Source organism: Phacochoerus africanus, chromosome 3 (genome assembly GCF_016906955.1).
Source record: "Phacochoerus africanus isolate WHEZ1 chromosome 3, ROS_Pafr_v1, whole genome shotgun sequence".
Lineage (NCBI taxonomy): Eukaryota > Metazoa > Chordata > Mammalia > Artiodactyla > Suidae > Phacochoerus > Phacochoerus africanus.
Window position 1 is genome coordinate 15,722,818 of NC_062546.1, and position 26,797 is coordinate 15,749,614.

General features: G+C 40.4%; 1 protein-coding gene across 6 annotated transcripts in view; it reads right to left on the bottom strand.

Annotated features, from left to right (window-relative positions):
* STK4 (serine/threonine kinase 4) overlaps window positions 1-26,797 on the bottom strand; it is an 88,668-nt gene that overhangs the window by 34,732 nt on the left and 27,139 nt on the right. For 5 of the 6 annotated variants that reach the window (XM_047771020.1, XM_047771024.1, XM_047771023.1 and 2 more), the window contains exons 8-10: window positions 25,785-25,913; window positions 24,839-25,025; window positions 4,697-4,854 (exon numbers count right to left, since the gene is read on the bottom strand). In XM_047771020.1, the coding sequence (XP_047626976.1) occupies window positions 4,697-4,854; window positions 24,839-25,025; window positions 25,785-25,913 (474 nt within the window). Of the gene's footprint in view, window positions 1-189; window positions 977-4,696; window positions 4,855-24,838; window positions 25,026-25,784; window positions 25,914-26,797 lie in introns of those variants that run through there. The other variant, XM_047771021.1, reaches the window with a different exon arrangement.

Below are 26,797 nucleotides of genomic sequence, written 5' to 3' on the forward strand. Positions count from 1 at the left end.
GTATTCCAGCCTTCTTAGACTAAAATATTACGGTGTGTTTTTGAAGATCCATGAGCCATAGTGGGTTTAAGCTGACAGCTTTTTGTGGCTTTATGATGACAAAATGGGAGGGTTTGAATTCTAATAAAAGCAACATTCATTTCCAAGAATGCAACTGTTTATAGGCTATGAAACACTAATTTTAGGGAATATTGCATTTTCAAGCACTTTTTATTTACACTTAAATCTGTGTATGTCTGAAAAATGAAAGGAAATCTTTGTTGCCTTTTCATCTTGGCAAATAAGGCAATTCAATTTTAGAAATGCAACAAGAATTCAGTTTCAGATGAAAATATGAAGTTTTTGTCAGTATCAAACTTTGCCACTGTTGATTGATTTAATTACTTCCCATTTGCCACTTTGGGCAAAAAAATTTCATTTCAAAACAGCAATTGCCTTCACGGAAGAGAGAGAATGTCTTCTTCCCAACTAAACACGGCCTGCTGGTAAATCAGAAAGTCTGCCTGAGAGACCGCCGTGGGGAGCAGGGCAGCCAGTCTGACACACATCTTCCCGTGAGCTTAGTGGGGTTACTCCGAACACGTCCTTCTCTCCATGGACTGATTCCTTCTCTGCCAGATGTCACCTTCAAATGCACGTTTTCCTGATTTTAGGTACTGCTTTGGCACCTCCAATAAGAGCGCAAGAGACTCAAAGGAAGAGTAAAAAGGAAATTTAAAAATCACATTTGGGAGTGCCCACTGTGGCACAAGGGGATCGGCAAGTGTCTCTAGAGCCTTGGGACACAGGTTCGATCTCTGGCCTGGCACAGTGGGTTAAGGACTCAGCATTGCCATAGCTGTGGCGCAGGTCATAACTGAGGTGTGAATCTGATCCCTGGCCCAGGAACTCCACATACCGTGGAGTGGCCAAAAAACCACATTGTGCAATATTAACATCATGTGAATACATCCTGATTTCCGAATTTCCCCAGTACCTAACAGGAAAGAAAGAAGAAATTGATGTGAATTTAGTGGTAGGTTAAAACACAGATTAGGTAGATTAAAACACAGATTACCAGACGCTGTCCCCAGATTTGGATTTAGTATGTCGGGAGGAGCCTGAGAAACTCCATGTTCCACAAGTTTCCAGGTGATGGTGACACTGGTCTGGGAACCATACTTTGCAAAACACTATTTTATTTATTTATTTATTTCACCACGTCTGAGGCATGCAGAGGTTCCCGGGCCAGGGATCGAATCTGTGCTACAGCAATGACAGTGCCAAGTCCTTAATCATTAGGCCACTAGGGAACTCCCCTGAAACACTATTTTAGACTATTACTTTAAATGCTTAATTTCGGATTAAGGGGAAAGCTATACCACAAGAATATTAAGGCATTAAAAATAGTTTTCATCTGATCTTTGGAATTTTTAGTACAGTACTTCATGTACACCCCGTCTTAATTTTCTTTCATTGCGTAGTTTGAAATTCTCTTAAAAGTTAAGAGAATTGTAACTTTTTATTTATTTATTCTAAAATAACTTCTCCTGAAATTTTCAAAGTAAAATTAGAATAAAATTTTATATGTCAAGATGGGTTGGCTCAAGCACAATGTGCACACATACAAATCCAACTGATTTACAGCAAGAGTCCAAGATCAAATGCCCTACAGGCCAGACAGTTGAATAGTTAATACAAGTGAATGAAGTAGATTGGACATTGAGAACTGGAGCAGTCATACCCAAAGAGGGCAGCCTCGACTCAGCTCCAGACAACCACCAATCAAAAATGTAGGTCTACGAGCTCCCTCGTGGCTCAGTGGGTTAAGGATCCAGCATTGTCACTGCTGTGGTGCATGTTCGATCCCTGGCCTGGAAACTTCTGCATCCCAAGGGAAGGGCCAAAAAAAAAAAAAAAGGTAGACCTTTCAACTTTTCAAAATAAGCTGGAGTTCCAACATCTAATGTAGAAGCTTTCACTTTTTAAACACAGGCAACTAATTTAAAAATTTTAAACACTGTATAGGGCACAGAAAAAGGTCTGTGGGATGGATGATGCCAGTTATAATGTCTGGTACATCTCAGGCCCTTTCTCCTGCACGGGCCAGGAATAGGACAGGCTGGGGCAACTTGCTTACCTAGCTCCTGTGCTCATGGACCACTCCCTTCAGCAGCCATCTACTTCCAAAATAAAAAGCACTCTTTCTAAAGACCTACCGCAGCCCCTTTGCATTAGTAGCCTGACAATCAAAATAAGTTCTCCACCAATGATCTTAGAATGAGAAAACTATGGTAGAGAGAAGTGAATTCTTCCAAAACTGGAACTACGGATCCAAAAGTAATGATTAAGTTAAAGTGACTGGAATCTTGGGCTCACTCCCTAGATGTAGGAATACAGATCTGAGGAGTCTTAAGCCTTCATCACAATGGTGATGTGACTGGTACCCAGAAGTTGTTTCATCTTTGCCTAAAGGCTCACTAAACTGAGAAAATCAGTCCTTACAAATATGTCCAAGACAACCACAGAAGCAACATGGAACAGCACACAGGATGATTCAAATCTCATTTGTCTATTCTGATCAATAGTGGAAGCCTGGAATACTGTGTTAAGAAGGATTCTGAAGCTGAACCCTGACTTGGTGGAAAATACGAATGCCAAAGACCCAGAAGAGAGAAATGGCAGTGGATGTGCCCCATATTTGGCCCCTTTTGTACAGGAGATAACACTACACCAGTGTTCACAAAATCTAGTCTTCCTGTAGCGTATTAACACGGCAACCAGAACAACACTCAAAACATTGGTAGGATCAAGTCACATCTTGCCAGTTGCTTTCCATTTCACTCAGGGTAAAAACTAAAGTTCTCATTAGGACACAAAAAGCCCTACGTTATCTGACTCCCCATCACATCTCGGATCTCTTTTCCTGCTACATGTCCCTTATTGCCATACCAAACACACTGTTCTCTTCACTGTTCTGCAAACACACTAAGCAAATTCCTTTACATTTGCCTTTCCTCTGGATTAGGCACAAAGTTCACTCCCTCATCTTATCAATGAGACCTTCCTTAACTCATTATTTAAAATTGCTACAGGGGGAGGGATAAATTAGGACGATAGGAAAAACATACACACTACTGTATATAAAATAACTAACAAGGACCTACTGCATAACACAGGGAAACCTACTCAATAGTCTGTAATAACCTATATCCATATGTAATAACCATGTGGATATATGAATATGTACATGTATGACTGATTCTCTTTGCTATACATCTGAAACTAATACAACATCGTTAAGTCAACTCTCCTCCAAGAAGACAAAAAAGAAAAAATTAGCTAATATGTTTTCTAATTAGTTACAAGAAAAACTGTTCAAATGAAAACATGTTTTAGAGAGTAAAAAGCTAGTCATTTGAAAAAAACGGCTACATATTTACACAAACATAAACACACACACGCTTCCTCCTCCTCCCTCCCCACCAATCTCCCTTTTCTGCTTCATATTTTCTACAACACTTACCACTACCTAACACACTAAAAATTTTACTAACTCCTTTTCCTTCTTCAGAAGTGAAACATTCATGAGTTTTTGACTGTTCTGTTCATCACTACATCCCTAGGAAAGTGTCAAGCACATACTGGCGAATCAAAAAGCCAGTGAGTGAATGAGTGAACAAACAGCAGACGATGAAGAGCAGATGAGGAATGAATAAATGCACGAACAGGTGATAAAACAAATGAACCCGGGTTCTAACATGGGTTCAGTGACTAACTGGTTAGATAACCTCAGGTGAGCTATTCTGGTCCTCAAAAATCTCTATCAGTAGTTGTATAAACGATGACATCCCTGCCCCTCTACAAAAGCAGAAACTATGTTTGGAAGAGGGACATAATTTCCTTTAGGCCAGTCAGTAGGATAGCAGAAAGCCGGGACTAGAAAGCCTCCCCCAATCCAAACAGAATGCCCAAACCAAGTTCTTATAAACAGCAACAGAATTATGACAGAATTTAAGAATGCAAAATCTTCCTAAAGAGAAAATTCTTTTCTAGAAAAGGAATGCAGACCTTTTAGCTTATTTTTTTCCCCACATTTTCCACTGCCTCTACTCATTAGATCTCTGTAAACATTAACAAGTGTCTATGGTTGAGGGAGAATGTTCCACAGCAGAAAAAGGAAAAACACACCCAGTTTTTCATATGAAACTTTGGAGTAACTTAGTATTCACCCTCAGACAAAATTCAGAATAATCCTCTTAGAGAGTCTAAAATTAGGATAATGGTCAGCAAAAAACAAAGATACTACAAAACAAGGGAAAACACCCTCCAGTCTAGTTCTTAAATATAAAATCACAATCCCAGATAAACTATTATTAAAGTCAGTGTATCTTCGGTTGATAACTATTTCTTTTCCCATTAACAATTTCAAATGCAATGAGGAGAAAATGGCAAGTGAATAAATACTTTTTAAAGCAAAAAAAAAAAAAAAGATGCCACTCATTGGGGAATTGGGGGCCTCTGGAAGGGTTCAAATGTCAGTGAAAATACTGTCTCAGACTCCTGAGGGCCTCAGTCCAGAAGCTGCCGCCAGGGACATTTAGAGAAGACATGAGCTGCACAAGAAAACGCTCAGGCACTTTGCACTTTCAGTGAAACGGCAGAACTGGATGTGTGAGATTTCAAACAACTCTCCCTGGCTTCCAAGGCTACTTACAAATTCATAGTCTCCATCCTGTGGAACTTTCCAATCTGAAGAGTTCTTCAGTGGACCAGGGGCACTCTGGCCAAAGCTGTTGATCTGATTTTCCTTTTCTTTTTGTTCAAAGTATTCGAGGAAAGATGGTCTTGCAGGCTGCATGGTCTCATCCCTTCCTGAAAACCAAGACAAATAAAAGGTGAAATACAGTATCTTAGGCAAGAGCTACAAGCAAGACTGACTGATCAGATCATGGCCTTTTCTCTCCCATGTGCTCCTGTTCTCGTTCCCAGGAATGTTAACCTTAACTTGTTTGTTTCTGCTCTTGCTTTCTGACTTGACATCAGTGGATTCAAACAACGTCTTGGTGCTGCAGCAGGAGCAGTGGTGACTCTGGAGCACTGGTACACAAGTTTGATCCCAGCCTGGCACAGTGCGTTAAGGATCCAGCGATGAGATCTAAGGATCTCAGATATGATCTGATCCCTGGCCCCGGGAACTTCATATGCCATGGGGTAGCCAAAAAAGTGTCTTAGACTTCAGATATGTTTAGCAAATGGGTCTATCTCCAGGAAGGGCTATTGTCATGAAATCAGTGGCTTTTTGTTAAGTAAGGACTCCTTCAAGATTCTAGCGAAAACTACACGCAAATGTACAAGTGCTCACTCAAAATAATTCTCATAGAATTTCAAAAGATTCATAGTCCCCCTGAAAGTACATGCAAAGATTTTCCCAGGGTCCTCTTTTCTAAATGGAAAGACTCAGGGATTCAATTGCTCTGAGTCAGCTGCAAGCAGTACTTTTTGGATCCTCGGTAGCAAAGAGTTTCTATAATATTTCGCCTGAGAACAGAGAAGCAAGCCAAAAATATGTATTCCTCATCGACATATGTGACATGCTCTCCAGGCGCCGGAGCAGGGAAGTGGGGATGACACCACAGAGTGATTCTTCCCTTAGCAATTTCATGATCTAATTTCACTAATGGGAAAAATGTGCAGGCAAAAGAAAATCTCAGTAAATCACACTCCATCCCACAGAATATTATGTAACTTTTAAAACATTATTTACAAATTGATGATAAAGTTAAGGAGAAAAAAAATAGGATACAATACTATGTATTCGGTAGGATCTCAACTCCTTAAAATCATATACATAGGAAGGGAGGAAAAAAGACTAGAAAAAGTATACAAAATGTTAACCAGGATTTGTCTCTGGTAGTAGGATTATAGGTGATTTTATTTAATTTTTAAAAATACTTTTTATTGATTGATTGATTGATTGATTGATTGGCTTTTTGTGGCTGCACCCACAGCATGTGGAAGTTCCCAGGTTAGGGTTCTCACTGGAGATGCAGCTGCCGGCCTACAAAACAGCCACAGCGACACAAGATCTACAGGACCTACTGAGCGAGGGCAGGGATCGAACCCACATCCTCATGGACACCAGTCGGATTCGTTTTCATTGCACCACAACGGGAACTCCTAAAATATTTTCTAAAAGAAGATAGTATAGGAAAAGTATCAAATAGAACTGCTTGTAAGGGTTACATGCGCCCAGGAGATGGAGAAATCTTATAAGACGGGTGGTCAGGGAAGATTGGTAGAAAGGGCTTAGTTTGGGCCTCATTGCATCCCTGAGAAATGAAATTATCAGTCATGTGGCAGGGCAGTCACATAGGAGAGCAGAATCAGTACTCATGGAATAGCAGTTATTATAAGACAGAGAATACAGCAGTTACTAGTGATCTAGTAGCAATCACAAACAGAGTAACTTTACCTGGCATGACTTAAAAACCCAGTTAGCTGAATGTACTTATTTCACAGTAGTCTAATACTGGGAAGTACGGAAGATTTTTTTTTTTTCCAGTACTTTTCATGAACATGTGGATTTATACTGCCCTTTGCCCTGGTAACCAGAGAAAGAAAAAAAAAGACCAGAAAGTTCAGAGCGTTAAGAAGTGAACAAGGAGGGGTCCAGAAGATAAAGAACAGCAAGTGTTTCTCTCTAAGCACCCTCGTTCCAAGCAATCTTATCTCCTGACATCTGCCTAGTCCCCGTTTCAAGCCAGCATCCCACTGTATCTCAGATGTTTGTCATCTAACTATCACCACGGCCAAGTTCAACGGCAGCCAACCCCAGATGTGCCCATTTCTAGATGCTGCCAACAGCTTACTTCACTGTTGCCTCTCATTTATTAGGGATTACACACAATATTTGCAAGGACCAGTCAACAATTAGGTGCTGAATGTGTTTTTTTCGGTTCTGGGTATGATGGGCCAAGGATCTGTGACAGTGCCATGGATGGCTGACATATGCGGTACAGTACACAGTACGCTGGGTACTTTTATATAAAATATCCTGACTGGATACTAGGTTCGGACCAGCTGAACAGAATAGAAAGTCTAGAAACAAAACAGAAAACCCAAGTAGATATCCAAACAACTGCAGGGCTGTTTGGAAAAAGATTAAACTGTATCTAGCACTGCATACCTTACACCAGAAAAACTCCCAATGGATAAGAGTTCGAATTGTAGAAATGGCAACTGTGAAGTACTAGAAGAAAAGGTGTGTGAATGCAGTCCCCAACAGGGTCTCGACTGAGGGAGAGCATTGGTTTGCATAAAATAAAGATGGGACCTAGGTGATCAAATTTTCATTAAGCATGAACGCTTGCCCTGAAGAGCCTAAAAAGGCACATATTGTTCCCTTTACATGATCATGTTTAGTAGAGTTTCTCACTTCAGGGTATCTTAAAAACAGAAGACTTTAACTCAAATTAATCCTAGTTGTCACACTTTGAGAGAACCCCTCCCTGTTCACATTTAAAACCTGGATGTGGACAAACGCTTTCTCACATGCCCCGACAAAACCCCAGATGCAATAAAAAAGGGAGACGATGTTTTCCTTGTGTGAAGAAAGCATCAAACATTTTTAAAAATTAATAAGCACACATACACTGTAACCCAAGATGAAAGATAAATGATGAACTGAAAGAAAATATGTGTAACACCATAAAGGTTTTAAAAGACTTTTCTTAAAAAAAATTTAGAGTTCTTGGCATTGTAGTTAGACAACCTCCCAAATACATAAAGAATTCCTAAAATCAAGGAAAAGATGACCAAGGAGTTCCCTGGTGGCCTAGTGGTTAAGGACTTGATGTGGTCACTGCTGTGGCTAGGGGTACTGCTGTGGCCTGGGTTCAGGCGCTGGCCCTGGAACTTTTACATGCTGCAAGTGCAGCCAAAAAAAAAAAAAAGGGAAGAGAAAAGAAAAGAAGACCAAGAAAAAAAGGTAAAAAAGGTAGAAAAATGGACTAAAGACTTAAAAGGTAGTAGGAGTTCCTGCTGTGATGCAGTGGGTTGAGAATCTGACTGCAGCAGCTCAGGTCACTGTGGAGGTACAGGATCAGCCCCCAGCCCAGTGCAGTTGATTAAAGGATCTGGTGTTGCCACAGCTGTGGCATAGGTCACAGCTGTGGCTCAGATTCAATCCCTGGCCCGGGAACTTTCATATGTTGCAGGTGTGGCCATTAAAAAAAAAAAAATTAAAGATAGTATACAAACAAAGATACCCAACTAGACCTTAAAATGAAAAAAATGCTTAGGTTCCCTCATAAGAGAAACGCAAATCAAAACTACCTAGAGGGAGTTTCCATCGTGGCACAGCGGAACCGAATCCGAATCCAACTAGGAACCCTGAGGTTGCAGATTCGATCCCTGGCCTCGCTCAGTGGGTTAAGAATCCGGCGTTGCCATGAGCTGTTGTGTAGGTTGCAGACACAGCTCGGATCCCGAGTTGCCGTGGCTCTAGCGTAGGCCAGCAGCAACAGCTCAGATTAGACCCCTAGCCTGGGAACCTCCATATGTCCTGGCAAACACACAAACAAAAAAACTACTTAGAGATGCAATTTCTTACATTTTAGTTTGACAAAACTTCAAAAGCGGGACTATACCCTATTTGTTGGTAAGGCTATAGGGACACAGGCACGCTCATATGTGGCTGAATACTTGTGCAAAATAGTACTAGCCCTACCAAGGGGACCTGGCAATATTTAAATATCAAAATATGAAAGTGAAGAAGGGAAAGAAAAATGCTGGCGTGTTGTATTTAAATTAAGGTATTAATAAGAACTCATGATTTATTAAAAAATATTTTTGGCTGAGCTTTCTTCATTAAAAGGTCTTGAAGCAATGGCACCCCCATTAGCCATGAGCTACCTAGCACTTAGGAAAAAGTTTCAGGCTTTTCACTAAGTGCTTCCACAAGATGCTGCCATCCCAACTTCATGACCACCATGTAAACAAAGGCGGAAAGAGGATTTGGACACATCGCCACCTGCCAAGTGCCAGACAATGGGTCCTTTCACTTAGTCCTCACATCTTTTGAGGTATGAACTATTATTTCCACTTTATAGTAAGAAATTTGCCTAAAACTATCTAAAGACAGGATTATCAGGCTTTAAGGCTGTTGAGCTGCATTTCGTATGGCAAATTCTCTAACATCAAAATGAAAATTCTTGACATATCAGAACTGCAATTAGGTTGAGCGTAGAAAGAGTGGGGGGAATGGAATTTTCCCAGGAACCTGATCTCTGAACTGCTCTTTCGGTACTCCTGACTGGGCGATCAGGTGGGCTGGACAACAGCCTGATGGTGCTGAAAAGCGTGAGACGCCTTCCTAGCTGACTAAGGGCAAGGCTGTCTCCAGGGCTTCTGCTGGCCAGTGGGCTTTTTGTTTCAATGTGAGCCAGGTACTTTTTCAGACATATCCCAGGAAATGAAGACATTCCACTGAATGATAATACTGGAAACCTGATGCCACTGGGAGAATGAACTGAGCAGAAAAGTCAAACTTTGAAAACAGCCATGTCTTGCTCTGATTCTTTTATCTGATGGAAGGAGTGCATGAATTCTTACACTGTGACTGGCCCATTTTTCTTTGAAAGCAGCATTTGGCCAGCTAAATGGACAATCGGTCTAAGCCCATGAGGTGGTGAATTCATAAGCAACTGTATCTTACATTTATTTTTATTTGAAAAATGCTATGTAAAAGCAGGAGGAGCCAAGAATCCAAAATGCATCAACTGATGAATGCAAAAATAAAATGTGGTATATGCATACAGTGGAATATACGATTCAGCAGTAAAAAGGAAAGAAATACCGATACCTGGTACAACGTAGATGAACATCAAAAACACTATGCTCAATGGAAGGAGCCCGTCGCAAAAGACCACACATTCTATGACTCTAATTATACGAAATGTCTAGGATAGGCAGATCTATAGAGACAGAAAGTAGATTAGCGACTGCCTAGGGCTCAGGGGGAGTGGATAGGATGGTGAGTGACTACTAATGGATACAGAGTTTCTTTTGAGAGGGATCAAAAATGTTCTAAAATTAGATTGTAAGCAACTGTATGGTATAGCTGTACAATGGAATATTACTCAGACATCAAAAGGATGCAGTACTGATAGATGTTACAACACTGACGAACACTGAAAACATTAAGCTAAGTGAAAGAAGCCAGAAACAAAGGCTATATTTTGTACGATTCAATTTATATAAAATATTCAGAATAGGCAAACCATAGAGACAGAAAGCAGATCAATGGTTGCCTCGGGATAGGGAGAAAAGGTAATGAGAACTGACTGTCAACAGGATTGTGGTTTCTTTGGGGATGATGAAAATGTCTGGAATCCAACAGTGGTTATGGTTGTGCAACCTTGCTAACATTTTTTTTTTAAATGACAGAACTGTAACTTTATTTTATTTCATTTTTTTCTTTTTAGGGCCGCACCCGCAGCATATGGAAGTTCCCAGGATAGGGGGTCAAATCAGAGCTGCAGCTGCCGGCCTACACCAGAGCCATAGCAATGCGGGATCCGAGCATCATCTGTGACCTACACCACAGCTCACGGCAACACCGGACCCTTAACCCACTAAGCAAGGTCAGGGATCGAACCCGCATCCTCATGGTTCCTAGTTGGATTCATTTCTGCTGAGCCACTACGGGAACTCCGGAACTGTAACTTTAAAATGGTGGATTTTATATGTGAATTCTATCTCAAGTAAGAAATAATAAATTTTTAAAAATTAGATTATGGTGACAGTTGTGCAATTCCATAAATACACTAAAAACCACTGAATCAAAGGCTTTAAATGAGTGAACTATGTATCAATAACTCAATTAAAAAAAAAAAAACAGAAAGACCTCTTTTCTCTACTACCTACTTTTATTTCTGGATTCACAAGAACTATAACACAATGCCAAGGCAGTCATCACTGGGAAGGAGCCTGACCAAAGATCGAGGCCCATCTTTTCCTTTGGAAAGACCATCTCCTAGACATTAAACTTTCTGCCCTTCCATTCTAAATGCTCGCTTTCAAGGCTGTCACTAAGTAAACCACAATGGTCAATCTATTCTTTCTTTAATGTCTACAATAACTTTCTGTTTAAACTAGAGAACTGGGGAGAGCTTGTATTTTCTTCTCAGTTTCATGCATGAATATTTACAAGAACAAAACTCAAGTAATCTCTCAAATGTTTTCTTCTGGCTTGGAATAATATGCCTTATCATAGGATTGTTTGTTTTGGTTTTTAATCTAACTTTTTTTTTTTTTTTTTTTTTTTTGCTTTTTAGGGCCGCATCTGCAGCATATGGAAGTTCCCAGGCTGGGGGTTGAATAGGAGCTACAGCTGCCGGCTGACACCACAGCTACAGCAACACCAGATCTGAGCCAGGTCTGCGACCTGCACCAGAGCTCATAGCAACACCAGGTCCTTAACCCACTGAGCGAGGCCAGGGATCAAAACCGAGTCCTCATGGATACTAGTCGGATTTGTTTCCGCTGCACCATGACAGGAACTCTTAATGTAACATTTATTACGTGTGTGTGCTTTTTGGTTTTGTTCTTGTGACTGAGCACCCAAGTGCTTTACATGTATTGACTCAGTTAACTTACGATTTATCCAAGTTTCTGTATGTGGCCAAAAATATTCTTTGAATGTTCTCCAAAACCACTAAGAATTGCTGGAATCATAAATTATAAGATTCCCTGGAGCCCAACATAAGGTTCACTGGACTTCTAAGTTTTAAGATTACCCTTAGCCTAACATAAGGTTCTCTAAAGTCCAACTCAAATAACTCTTCCAGTAACCATTTTTGGTAATTGCTTCTACATAAACTGACTTGACTTCTGGCAATGATGCTCTGGTTCTATAAGCCTAGTGTGCTACCATATATCTATTCAAAGAGACCTAAATCTAAATTTAAAGGGGTTACTAGCTAGAGCAATAGAGGCAGGATATCTGAAAAGATACAAAATGTTCACAGGTGAGAATGACCCATATCTTGGTTATTGCAACAATTTCCTAACTGGTCTCACTATTTCCAGTCTTTTTCTTTTTAATGATTTTTAATTTTTTTCCATTATAGTTTTTTTTTTCTTGTCTTTTTTCCATTTCTTGGGCCACTCCTGTGGCATATGGAGGTTCCCAGGCTAGGGGTCGAATCGGAGCTGTAGCTGCCAGCCTATGCCAGAGCCACAGCAAAGCAGGATCCGAGCTGCGTCTGCGACCTACACCACAGCTCATGGCAACGCCGGATCGTCAATCCACTGAGCAAGGGCAGGGATCGAACCCGCAACCTCATGGTTCCTAGTCGGATTCGTTAACCACTGAGCCACGACGGGAACTCCCATTATAGTTGGTTTATACAGCGTTCTGTCAATTTTCTACTCTACAGCAAGGTGACCCAGCCGCACATAGATATATACATTCTTTTTTTTCTCATATTATCCTCCATCATGTTCCATTACAAGTAACTAGATATAGTTCCTGGTGCAGGATCTCATTGCTTATCCATTCCAAATGTAAGAGTTTGCATCTATTAATCCCAGACTCCCAGTCCATCCCACTCCTTCCCCATCCCACTTGGCAACCACAAGTCTGTTCTCCAAGTCCATGCATTTCTTTTCTGTGTATCTCTAGTCTTTTCAATATTCGTATCGCCCAACTGACTCTCCTAAAAAACGACTTTGTTTTATCACTTTGCTGATCAAGGTGTCTTTATACTACCCTACTGCCAACAACATTAAGTTCAAACTTCTTACTATGGCATTCAAGGTCCTCTAATATCTGGTCGGCACCCACTCCACTCTAGCCAAACTGAATGTTCAATAGATGTCCCTTCCTTTCCGACTCTGCACCTGCCTGAAATATCCTCCCACAGCCTTTTTGTATATCAAAGTTCTCACAAACCCTTTGTCACTTTTCTGAACCACTTACCCAGCATTTGGCTTAATATTATATTACTACCTGCATATGCAGAGGTCCTACCTCTTCAACTGAGTTATGTCAACATCAAATACCACTATCTGGAGCACCTGGTTAATGCTCCGGACATATAGGGAATTAGAAAGAACAGTAATAAATAGTACAGTAGGCACTCCATACATATTAGATAATGATAATGACAAATGTCGTCTTCCCCCTTTAACTTATGAATTCTTGGTCAGCAGCAAACATCTCATTTGGTTTTTGGACACTACACAGCAATGACACATAGCGACTTCCTAATAAGTACTTTTTGGTGGGTACTAAACATTTACTTTCAACAAACACTGGTTCCAAGCTGATATTTTTTAGAGCATAAGCACTCCAAAGAATCATTTACTTTTTCTTTATAGACCCATGTAAACTGATCAAAATGCATCTCCATTTTCTTGCTGAACAAGGGTAGGTAGGTCAGAACAGCTTAGAACACCAAAGAAAAATATTCCCCTACCTGATCAAAACTGATTTCTCTGCCTCTTAGGCATAAGGGCCAAAGTGTATCTTTTGGACTCTTGCCTTTGTTGATTACTACCATGCTGCTGCTCTCTTTTGGAAAATAGATTATCCCCCCATGGCTATTCTTGGCCTTTTACCAATTTCACTACAATGGAATACCACCTTATCGTCCCCAAAATATAGGCCTTGAGCCACGTCACACTGAGATCCGGTACTTTCATATCATAATACGTGGTCTGGCTGGGTGTTTTGAACGCATTTTCAGGCACCACGTGTCTGTGCTTTTTGGCTCATCGCAAAAGAATCAAGAATGTTAACGGTTTCCAAAGATAAAAGTGAGCCCAACATCTGGATATAATTAGAAAAACTGCACAAACAATTAGGATTTTGTCTCCACTCTGGCAGGACGACCTTGAATTATTTGTGCAACTGTAAGCAAAGTCTAAGGACCAAGAGCTCTGCTCTTCTATTGCAAATCCCACCCTGGAGGGAGCTTCTGATAAATGCGCAATGAACTACAGTGATAGTCTTTCAGGGATGGGGAAAAAAAAAAATAGATCCAGTGGGCAATACATTCCACAGTATTGAGATAACAGTTTGAAACTTCATAAAGGAAGCCTCACGTGGATCCAAAGCCTAACCTTCCTTAAAACCTATCATCTTGTATTGAGTTACTTAACGGATTCTCAAGACATCTGTTAGCTCATTGTCAAGGAATTCGAAGCCACCCCCACCCCAGCACATTTTTAAAAACATTACTGAAACTGACAAGTGACCTTCCTTTAGATCAACCATCTTCATGCTGATGCTCAGATATAAAAGAGGCACTTACAAAACACCATTAATGGCAAGCAAAAGTAAAACTTAAAAAAGACCAAAAAAAGGTAAAATTAAAAAAAAAAAAGACTAGCAAGAGAAAATGAATTAGGATGCAGAAAAGTAGCTCTGAAGGAATTTTTAGGTCCAATGAAGAAAACCACTATCGTATGTTAAAAAACTCATATACTTATTGTACTACTTACAATGTTTAAGCATTTATATGCTTAGCATTTTACATACCTATTAGGAACTCTTATGCCCTACTTTTTCAGGCTAGGAAACTGAGGCTCACAAAAAGGAAGTAACTTGGCCAAACTGACAAAGTTTATAAGATTCTGGGTCAAGTTTCAAACCGAAGGCTCCAAAAATTAATGTTCTTTCCACTACTTCTTTTTCATTCTCCTACCCTTATTGAGAGACATGTTTCTAACAAAACTACATGTTTTAAGTTTCAGCTTCGGTATGAATAAGCACACTAATGCTATCTGAAACTCGCATATGATGCTGATGCTGCAGCCAAGATACACGGACACTTAACATTCTTTGATGATAGTTTTAAACATCCTGAGGGGATCTGAAATTAGACAGTAAGGTTCCTGCAGTAAAAGAAGCGTTAAAATACCTGTAGGAGTTTATGTTCTATTAACCATCCTCGCAAATGTTATAATCTGAGTCAGAGAGCATGAGATAGAGAACACACAAGGGAGCCAATGTTATAACAATCCCCTTCAAACAACTGCAGGTGGAAAGAAAACAGGCTCTGAGTCAAGAATTTCCAGCTTCTGTGGCTCCAAAATTAGCATCTGATGGATGGTGTTGAAATAAAATCATTTCAACAAGATCCTGGACTTTGGTTTTAACGTGAAGAGACTCAGAGCAATAGTAGGGGCCTTCATGAGACCTAGGACTTTCTGGGAAACTACAAATACATAAAAAGTTTTACCACATAGTACTGCCACAGCAGTTTACCCAAAACATAGTTCTGAGTTGCCCTAACTTAATTATGCCACGATGTTTTAAAATTCTATTTCAAAGAGATTAACTACAATACGATTAAAAATTTAAGTTTGAAATAGAAATCATCCATTCACTCCCTTTAGCTCTACCTTGAAAGGCTTGAGTCAGTAGAAATAATCTTTCAATTCAGTGGTCCAAGTTCTGCCTCCCCATGGCCTCATTATTAGGAGATGAGAAGCCACTATGTATCTCGGGAATGGGGTAAGGACTAGAAAACCACATCATAGCCAACGAGTCTTGGAAGGGAGAGCCACTGCGTGTCAAATCTTTCATAGATGAGGTCCATGTTATCTTTAGCAGCCATCCTTTGGCCTGTCACAGCCTCATCTGAGACAAAAATATTTAACTGCTAAGCTATATATTTGTGCAAATTAGGCTATCTCAGTTGCTCTAAGATGTTTCTGTTATTGCTGACTCTGGAAAAAAGTTTTTGTTGTTTTTGAGTATACTTTATAAGATTATTAAAGTATGGTAATAAAGTTTACCTGACAAAATAGTCAATATATTTTGAAAGCTTGGACTCATTCTATATTTTTACTATAGGACTATAAGTTCTCATTTTAGCTCCTAAATATCCTATTTGATAACAATCCAGTAAAACGGGAGAAATTCTCTGCCTTAAAAAAAGATACTTGCTTGAGAATGAAATGGTGAAACCACCTTTCTGCATATTAAAATGCACAAAAAAACCTGCATACAAGTTAATATAAAATACACAGAAGGCAATATATACAAAATTTCATTTTCATAGTACTAATACTGATATTCAGTGCCCAGCATATATTCAGAGAATATATGTCTAAATGACATATATTAGTAATATAACTGAGTCACTTTGATGCATACTTGAAACCAATACATTGTAATAAAATAACTTTACCCCAATAAAAAATGGACACAATATAATTTTCTTTCAATAAAAGGACTGCTAATTTAAAAAATTAACATTTTTCTAAACTTGTGTGATCTGCTTGATTTTCTAAAGCACTTATTTCTATCAATATTAATAACAGATGGAGTTCCTACTATAGTGTAGTGGGTTAAGAATTTGCATGGGAGTTCCTGTTGTGGTTCAGTGGTAATGAACCTGACTAGTATCCATAAGGATGTGGGTGTGATCCCTGGCCCTGCTCAGTGGGTTGAGGATCCAGCATTGCTGTGAGCTGTGGTGTAGGTCACAGATGCAGTTCAGATCCCAAGTTGCTGTAGCTGTGGCGTAGGCCAGCAGTTGCAGCTCCAATTTGACCCCTAGCCTGGGAACTTCCATACGCCACAGGTATGGCCCTACAAAGAAAAAAAAAAAAAAAAAAAAAAGAATCTGCATGGCTTCAGTCACTGCAGAGGTGTGGGTTTATGCCCAGTCCTGTGCAGTAGGTTAAGGGATCTGGTGTTGTTGCAGTTGCAACATAGGTTGCAGCCGCCGCTCAGATTTAACCCCTGGGCTGGGAACTTCCATATGCTGCAGGTGCAACCATTAAAAAAATGTATTAATGATAGATGTCATAGCTAAATCTGTGAAAACTGACAACCTCAGGATACCATTTTATTAGGAAACTTTTAAGTGAAATTCTTTCAATGTATGAGCTATCCCAAATTAACTTCTTGAGGCTTATTTCTAGAAAATGAAAATCATAAGTTAAAAATCATGTAATGATTTATGTTGATATAATTTCAGTGTACAAAGTCTTCCAATTTACAAAGACAATCCAGAGACCCTTCACCCAGATTCCTCGAATGCTAACATTTTACATTTGCTTTACCTTCTTTCAATCAATCTAGCTAGCTAGCTATTAAACCTTGTCTGTTTATTATGACGCTTGGGAGTCTTAATAACCCAAAACACCACCATCACAAAATCCTTAGGTTTGAAGATCCTAGACACAAGCGTCCAAAGACAAGAAAGGCAGGTTTCACAATATTTAACAAGAAGCCCTGTACACCACAGCAGCAATGAGGACGAGAAGTCAAAGGTTTGAGACCTAGTTTGACTTTAGACAGGATGCTGGACTTTTCTCTCAACTTGAACTTCCTGTATGGCAGGAGTCTCATACCTAATGGACCCAGAGCTCAGGGAAGATGTAAAAGTCAAATATAAAAGTAATAATTCCCAGGAAAAGTCAACTATTCTAAATCTATATGCATCAGACAATGCAGCCACCAAAATATGTATCTCAAAATTAACAAAAATAAACAAATTCACAACCACAGAGTAACAACTTCTCCCTCAGAAACCAAAAGACCACATATAAAAAATGAGTGGGGAAATAGTGATATTTGAAGACAATTAGCAAGCTAAATTTACTGGATATAAACAAATTCCTACACCAAACAATTAGAAAACATACATTCTTTCTAAGGCATACAAAATTTTACAAAAATTTTTGACATGTTAGGCCACAAGCATCTCGAGAATGTATTAAAAAAAACCCTGCTATCACACAGACTGTATTCTTTAGCCAAAATTCTCTGAAATTAAACATTAAAAATAAGCAGTTTTTTGGAGTTCCCATCGTGGTGCAGCAGAAACAAATCTACTAGGAACCATGAGGTTGCAGGTTCGATCCCTGCCCTTGCTCAGTGGGTTAAGGATCTAGCGTTGCCCTGAGCTTGTGGTGTAGGTCACAGACACGGCTTGGATCCTGAGTTGCTGTAGCTGTGGTGTAGGCTGGCAGCTGCAGCTCCGATTCAACCCCTAGCCTGGGAACTTTCATATGTGGTGGGTGCGACCCCCCAAAAGCAAAAAAAAAAAAAAAAGCAGTTTTTAAAATTTATACACGAGTTTCCACTGTGGCACAGCGTGTTAAGTATCCAGCATTGCTGCAGCTATGGTGTAGGTCATAGCTGAGGCTTGGATTTGATCCTTGACTTGGGAATTTCCATATGCCTTGGGTGTAGCCATAAATTTAAAAAAAAAAAAAATTCATACAATTTGGGTTTTTGCTTGTTCAGGCCCCACCCATAGCATATGGAAGTTGCCAGGCTAGGGGTCGAATCCGAGCAACAGCTGCCGGCCTATACCACAGTCACAGTAACACCAGATATCCGAGCTGTGACTGCAACCTACACCACAGCTCACAGCAATGTGGGATCCTTGAGCCACTGGGTGAGGCCAGGGATCGAGCCCACCATCCTCGTTTTCGTTTCCACTGTGCCACAACAGGAACTCCCTACAATTTGGTTTCTAAAAAAGCACTTCTGAATAATTCATCGGTTAAAAAAGAAATACGTAAAAAAACACAACGCACCACAGCTGGGAAAAAATATTTACAATATGCCCCATGTGACACTTACGGAAATGCAGCAAAAATATAACTTAGAGGAAAAATTACAATGTTAGCTGAATACAACAGTAAGCAATAAATTTAAACAGCTAAGGGTTCAACTCAAAAAACAAACAATAAAATTTAACACCAATTTTGATTTAAAAAAAAAATCTCTTAAACTAGAAATAGACAAAGAGCTTCTTTAGCCTGATAATGGGTATCTACACCAAATCCTGCTACAAAATCAGGATGGTAAATCATTAGAAGAATTTTCTTTAAGATAAAGAATAAGACAAGAATGCCCCCTACCACCTCTATTACGGGAGGTCTTAGTAAGACAGAAAAATATGTAAGTGTAAAGATCAAAAGGAAAAACTAAGATTATAATTCACAATTAAGACTACATTTAAAAAAAATCCTCCAAAAGCCTATTAGAACAAATAAAACAATCCATAAAAAGTAATTTAAACATGATGAAAGATAATGAGTGTGTAAAGATGTATGACTGGGTCACTTTGCTGTACAGCAGAAACTGACAGAACAATATAAATCAACTATAATTTAAAAATTTTTTTAAAATAATTTAACAAAAAAAGATCCAAAACATCTTCATGGATAAAATTATAAAATCAACTAAGAATAGAAGAAATAGGCCAAACAGATGGAAAGATAAACCATCTTCATGAATGGAAAGAATTAACATCATTAAGATGAATCCATGTATTCAATGCAATTCAGCCAAAATCCCAGTGGCATTTTATAAAATTTGAAACGTGATGCTAAAATTTACATGGAAAAATAATGATATAAATTTCAAGAGTAATCTATGCTGACAGAAAAATAAGAAGAGGAAGGGGAATTTTTTTGTCTTTTTTTTTTGAGGGCTGTACCCATGGCATATGGAGGTTCCCAGGCCAGGGGTCGAATCGGAGCTACAACTGCCGGCCTACACCACAGCCACAGCAACGCCAGATCCAGGTCATGTCTACAACCTACACCACAGCTCACGGCAACGCCAGATCCTTAACCCACTGATGGAGGCCAGGGATCAAACCCACATCCTCATGGATACTAGTCAGGTTTGTTACCGCTGAGCCACAGTTGGAACTCTGGGAATTTAGTTTTGATAGATGGTCAAGGAAAGCCTGAGACAGTAATAGGACCAAAGATCTGAGGAAAAAGCAAGTCTTTGAGATGGAAAAAATAAAATTAGATGACTATAGCTCATATTGCAAAAAAAAGATAAAAGTTCCTGAAATATTAAAGGCCTAAGTGTGAACAGTAAAACTTTATAAACTTCAGAAAAAAAAAAAATAGGAGACTCTTTTGAAGACACATGGATAGCAAAGAATTTCTTTTTTTTTTAATCAAAATATTGTTGACATGCAATATTATGTTAGTTCCAGGTATATCACGTGACTTGACATTTGCATACATTATGAAAAGATGACCATAAGTCTAGGACAAAATTATCACAATATTATTAAGAATTTCTCTTTTCTATGGCTACACCCATGGCACATGGAAGTTTCCAGGCCAGGGACCAGACCTGAGCCATGGCTATGACCTATGCCATGGCTGCAGCAATGCCAGATCCTTTAACCCACTGTGCCAGGCCGGGGATTAAACCCGGGGCTCTGCAGCAACCCAAGCTGCTGCAGTCAGATTCTTAACCCACTGCAGCACAGCAGGAACTCCTATTAATATTTTCTTAAAGAAGACATGAAAAAGCATACGATATAAGAAAATTCAGACAGATGTGACTTCATAAAAACAGAAGATGCTGTCCAAAAAAAGACCCTGCAAAGTTAAAAGCACAAGTCACGAGCTGGGAGAAAATATTTACAATGCACATAACTGACAAAAAATTAGTATCCAGCAACTCGAAATGGATTAAAGACCTAAATATAAGGCCAGATACTATTCCTTGAGGAAAACATAGGCAGAACACTCTTCTACATAAATCACAGCAACATCTTGTTTGATCTACCTTCTAGAATAAGGTCAATAAAAATAACAAGCCAATGGGACCTAATTAAACCCAAAAGCTTTTGCATAGCAAAGGAAACCATTAAAAAAACGAAAAGACAACCCACAGAATGTTGGAGAAAATCTTTGTAAATGGTGCAACAGACACAGGCCTAATCTCCAAAATATATAAACAACTCATATGACTCAACAACAAAAAAATGAACAAAAGACCTGCATAGACATTTCTCCAAAGAAGACACACGGATGGCCAACGGGCACATGAAGAAATGCTCAATATCACTAATTATTAGGGAAATGCAAATCAAAACTACAATGAGGTACTTGTCAGAATGGCCGTCATTAACGAGTCAACAAATAACAAATGCTGGAGAGGGTGTGGAGAAAAGGTAACCCTCCTTCACTGTTGATGGGAATGTAAACTGTACGAGCACTATGGAAGACAGTATGGAGGTATCTCAGAAACTAAATATAGAACTACCATATGATCCAGCAATCCCATTCCTGGGCATATATCCAGACAAAACATTCACTCAAAAAGACACATGCCCCCCCCCCATGTTCACTGTAGCACTATTCACAACAGCCAAGACATGGAAACAGCCTAAATGTCCATCGACAGATGAATGGATTAAGAAGATGTGGTACATATATATATAATGGAATGCTACTCAGCCATATAAAAGAACAAAATAATGGCATCTGCAGCAACACAGATGGAACTAGAGATTCTCATACTAAGTGAAGGAAGAGAAAGACAAATAGCACATGAAATCACTTATATGTGGAATCTAAAATATGGCACAGATGATCCTATCCACCAAAAAGAAACAGACATGGACCTGGAGAACAGACTTGTGGTTGCCAGTGAGGAGGGGAGGAGGAGTCAGATGGACGGAGAGTTTGGAGATGACGGATGCGAACAGTAACACTTGGACTAGATGGGCAATGGGGTTCTGTTGTATGGCACAGGAAACTGTGTGATTGGATCACTTTGCTGTACAACAGAAATTGAGGAAACACTGTAAATCAACTATACTTTAATAAAAAAAATTAATAAAAATTAAAACATTTTTTAAAAAAGAAAAAAATTTGTATCCCAAATATAAGGAACACTGCAAACCAGTAACAAAAAAGAAAAGGAAGAGGGGCAAAGGCTACTCCCCAAAAAAAGCATCAGACTTGTGTAGTCAACATGGAAATTAATTAGATGAAAACTAAGGAGGCTACACAACAAAAGCTATAACCCATCATTGTTAATGTTTATCTTGATACATAAAATAACTTTCCCTGAGTCAGTGCTGAACAAGAATTTTAACTTTTATTTCTTTAATGTATTCGATTTCTTTGTTAGGGCCATTTTAGCAGATGACAGTTTCAAAACTCTCTGCAAAGTATCATGCTGCAGAAAGAAAACATCAGTTCTGGTTAAGGTCTACGGAGAAATCTGGGCAGAGAGGGGAAAAGGTTCAACTATTTTGAGACTGACTTCAGTCTTGTTTGAACTTTGCCAAGTATGAGGTATCCAATCTCCTACCTAAATAAAATAAGGACATGGCCCTAGCGTTGCTGTGGATACTTAAAATAGATGTTAAAATAAATAAATAACGGTCCTGATCTAGAATAAAGCCTTCCACAGAAAGTGAATTTCTGGACACAAATGGGAATACAAATTCAATTCGTAATCTATTACAGAGCTCCCTCTGCTGGCCCAGAGAAAGTATAATGACCCTGACACTGACACTTCAGGTCGCCTCAGGAATGTATCCTTTGGATTGTGGGGGCACAGTTCTTCTGGGACATTTACCAAAAAAAAAAAAAAAAAACCACTGATGTAGTCAAATAGAAGAAGCCTCCCAAGATCCCCAAACTGATATTTTTATCCAAAGACTTGGGTTTTCAAAGCAGCGTGGGCCATGGTTTACCTCTGTGGTTCTTACAGGTGTGGTTCTTGAGGTGTCTTATAAAGCGATCAAATCTCACCCTACTCGAACCCCATCCCCCGCAACTGCAGTCTGATTCTTTGCGGTGGCTTCAGATACTCCCAACCAGGACCTACTCCTTCGGAAGGAACAAAGTCATTAGCCTACCATCAGAGGGAGGTCCCCTTTGAAAATCTGAAAACGATGTGCTTTGCATCTAGAAATCCCAGGGAAACGTGCAGAGAGGCTGGTTATTCAAACCACCACTGCAGGTTGAGGCTTGCCAACAGACGCCCTGTAACATGAGCCTCAGTCCTGTCCCTCAACAGCTTCGTGAAGGGGCTCCACTGAGGATCGGGACAATAGAATGGTTACAAGCGTGAGCTCTGAAGTCCAATGTATCTGGCTTCAGGTCCTGGCTCTTCTACTGCTCACTGTGTAACCACAGCAAGTTACTTAATCTCTCTGCGATTCAGTTTCTGCAGCAGTAAACGAGGGGGTGGCTATGGAAAACTACCCAGCATGGTCATAAGGATTAAAATCTATGAAATGCTGATAAAGGATTAAGCATCGTGCCTGGCAGACATTAAATACCTAATCATTATTAGTTATTGTTCACAGTTACAATGCCTATCGGGTATAATAAATAATTTATACGTAAGTGGACTTTGCTGGTTAAAGCTTTGGACTTTGTAAATACTTGATATGTACTACATTCCACAAAAGTTAGACCAACTCACACACCCATCAGCAGTATTACTACTCTTTCACCATTTGTGTAATTCTGACCCAAAGCCAAACAAAGGCTGAGCCTTGGCCCCGAATCAGAAAAAAGAAAACAAGAAAAGCTCTTTCCTTCAAAAACAAAAGGTTGGTTAAAACCACGCAGACCTGGAAGGCGAAAATTAGAGGGGGCTGCCTGAGAACCCCAGCCCTAGAATGGTCTGTTCCACGGCAACAACCCAGCCACCGTTCCCCTGGACTTGCCTCTGGGACTTTGAGGACACGGCAACCTCTGCTGGAACATCTCCGCCCACCCCACTCACAGCCAACCTTCCTGCCCTCTTCCTCCAGGAATTTGTCAGTAATCCCCAGCCTGAGTTAAATATTCTTCCACTCTGCTTGGCCAACACCCTCTGATTACCTCTGTTTTAAAGCTCAGTTTCAGACACCAAGGTATAATTAGTGGTCTGTCTCCCACACTAGACAATGACCTCCTTCAGGGCGAGGGCTGCTGCAGCATCCAGCAGAGTACCTGTGGATACAGTGGACACTGAAGAGAAATTCACTGAATGAATTAACCAATCACAGAGCAGAGGGTCTAAAGCCGTAGTTAGAGAACGTTTCTGTCGGAAAAGGACCAGAGAACAGACATTTCAGGCTTTGGGGGCCACATGGTCTCAGTCACAACGGCTTCACTCTGCCTCTGCAGCACAAAAGCAGTATAGACAGTACGCAAATGAATGGGCATGGCTGTGTTCCAATAACACGTCACTGCTAAAACCAGGTGGCAGGCCAGGTTTGGCCTGTGGACCGTTGTTTGCCAATCAAGCCCTTGGTTTAGAAGAGGAAGCTTTAACTTTCAAAAAAGAAAAGGAAAAAAAAAAAAGATGATGGAACGATCAGAGAGACTTAATATTTTACACCTGTGCAAAATTCAGGCTAAACAGTACACTGAGAACTCAATTCAATTAGTATGACCACTGGGTACTCCCAGTTCCTTTCCTCTGTGACTCGGTCTGTCACGCACAGAGTAAAGGGAAAGGAAACCGACGGGAGAGGAGAGGACGGCCCCCCACGAGGAACTGAGCACAGGCGTCAGGCATCGGTCACAGGACAAATAAAAAGGATCGGAAGAGGAAGAACAGCAGCAGAGATGGGTTTAAATTAGAAGAGCCTGGAAGGGACTCTTCAGTTGTCACATTCACCCTTAAGAGACTGACTGAGAATTGCTCAACCTGGGTCAGACAAACAGTTTCACGAAAACAGACTGAAAAGAGTATGTTTGGTAAGTCATTCAGAATTTCCTAACACTTTGAATTACGCATCAAAACCTACATGCTCGCCTCCACAGATCACGGAAAAGAAAGAAAAAAATGCTAAGAGAGTGGTCATCCAGGTCGGAAAGTCGATCCCTTCCTGTCGCTGAGGCTTGCCGACCTCTGACCTCTGACTCCACGTGCCAGCTTCCTCCCTCCCAGACCCTCCGCTGCGCCCCAACCCTCCAATGCTCTCTCACTCCTTTAGTTGTGGCAACAGAAAGGAGCTTCAGGACTGAGTCCGTGTGGACCACAGAACCTGCTTTCCCTGGATCGTGGGCGGCCTGCCTGCCAAGTTGGTCTAGTTAGTCAGAGCCTTACTTTTCATAGTGCCTTCCTCTTCCTCCTCCTCCGCATTGATCACCATGGTGCCCAGCTGGGACGGCAACGTGTCGTCGTGCTCGATCATGGTATTGGCTCCGTCACTCATGGTGCTGGCCACGCGGACGGTGCCCATCTCGTCCCCGGCGGCTCGGACCATTGTGCCAGAATCCATTTCATCCTCCTCCTGGAAGAGGATGAAATCTCAGATGAGGGCTAATTTGATCAAAGTCTTACAAGGTTTCTGAATTACTCTTATTCATCTTGGTGCAAATATTTCTGATGTGACACTTAGATTCTAAACCCACCACGTAGAACCGAGAGCACTCTTTTTTTTTTCACACTGAAGTATGGTTGATGTACGACACTCTATGGGTTACAAGTGTACAATACATGGATTCACAATTTTCACGAGTTAGACTCCATTGAGAGTACTCTTAACCAAAGAAGATCATAATTTATCCACATGAGAGCTGCACATCCAACCCTAAAGGGCCCTCTCCCTCTCCCCATCCCTCTCCTTCTTAATAACATGTTGTAACATTGACCCAAGGAGCTGAGTGCATACCCTTGGGGTCTCAAGGGCGTGGGGGAGTCTCTAAGTGTAAAAATCTACCTATTCAGTATGGCTCCCAGATTCTCCAAATGGGTAAGGAAAACTCAGACTCAGCCCTGATCATTCTCTCTCCTGAATAAAAAGTTAAACTGAAGAAAATATATGGAGGCAAAAGAATAAAATGTGGAAGTGCCTCAGGAAGCGCTGTGAGAAGAACAAGCACAGATCCAGCAAGCCTCCAGCAAGCCCTGGTCCCGGACTGGACAGAGTCACTCGACAAGAGTCTCCAGCTCCAGGTGGATCCTACATCCCCAACTCATCTCGCCTGGCTGGTAGTCATGAAATAACAAGCATGAACGCCCGAAGCCCACCACACTGCCTGCCACTCACTGAGTTTTCTTCATCGTCCTGGTCCACCTCCCGCTGCTGGGCTTCCTGGCGTTTCAGCTTCACGTCCATGGCTTCGTTAATTAAGTCCCGCAGTATGGACACTCCTTTGGCACTCTTGACAAATGGGTGCTTCAATAAGAAAGTGGAAGATGGTTTATTTTGGTAGAGTGCCAAACACTGCCTGGCACACAGCAGGTACTTAATGACTTCTGTTCAATCGGCCAGTGAATCTGTTTCTCTTTATGGTTTGGACAACAGCTAACTCATACTCGCTTTATAACTGAGCAGATGCATTCAGGCTTTACCCATCTTTTTTGGCTTGGCTAGAATGTTTCCTCCATTTCTCTGTGCAAACTCTAGGGATTCTCAGCAGGCTACTATCGCCCCCTAGAGGAAGTTCTGTAAACATGCTGGGAGCTTGTTTGGAGAACACAAACTACATGGAAGTGGGACAGGGGGCAGGGACACAAGCGATCCTGTGAAGTGTGGAACAATCTCATACAGCATTGAACTGTAACACATTCTACACATATTTCAAATGTCTCAGAGAACATATACACTTTGATAAATAATACTGAAAATTTTTTGGGTGATTTTGGAGGGGGGGCTTCAATGGAATAGAGACAGTGTTTAGAAATCACCGAATAGTTTACTCATCCTGTTTATTCTTTCTAGTCAATGTACTATAGAATTTCCAACTACAGATTCAGGTAAAAAGGATTTTAGTGCCAAAGTGCGGTTCCTACAGAAATACTAAAACTGGTCACAAATATGTAACAGATGTAGGCCCAATATTATTCAATCTGCAAAGATGCTTGGGAATACTGCTGACTTACATTTATAGAAATGGCTTAAAGTTTTTAATATTAATACCATCTTACGTTTGTATTACTGCCTTTTGTGACACAAATGATAAGAAATCTATGCTATGAAAGTTATGTCTGGAAATTTTTTTGGGGGGGGGGTTGCCTGCTGTTTTCCACACTTATTCTGACATTTGTCCCCAGTGTTCC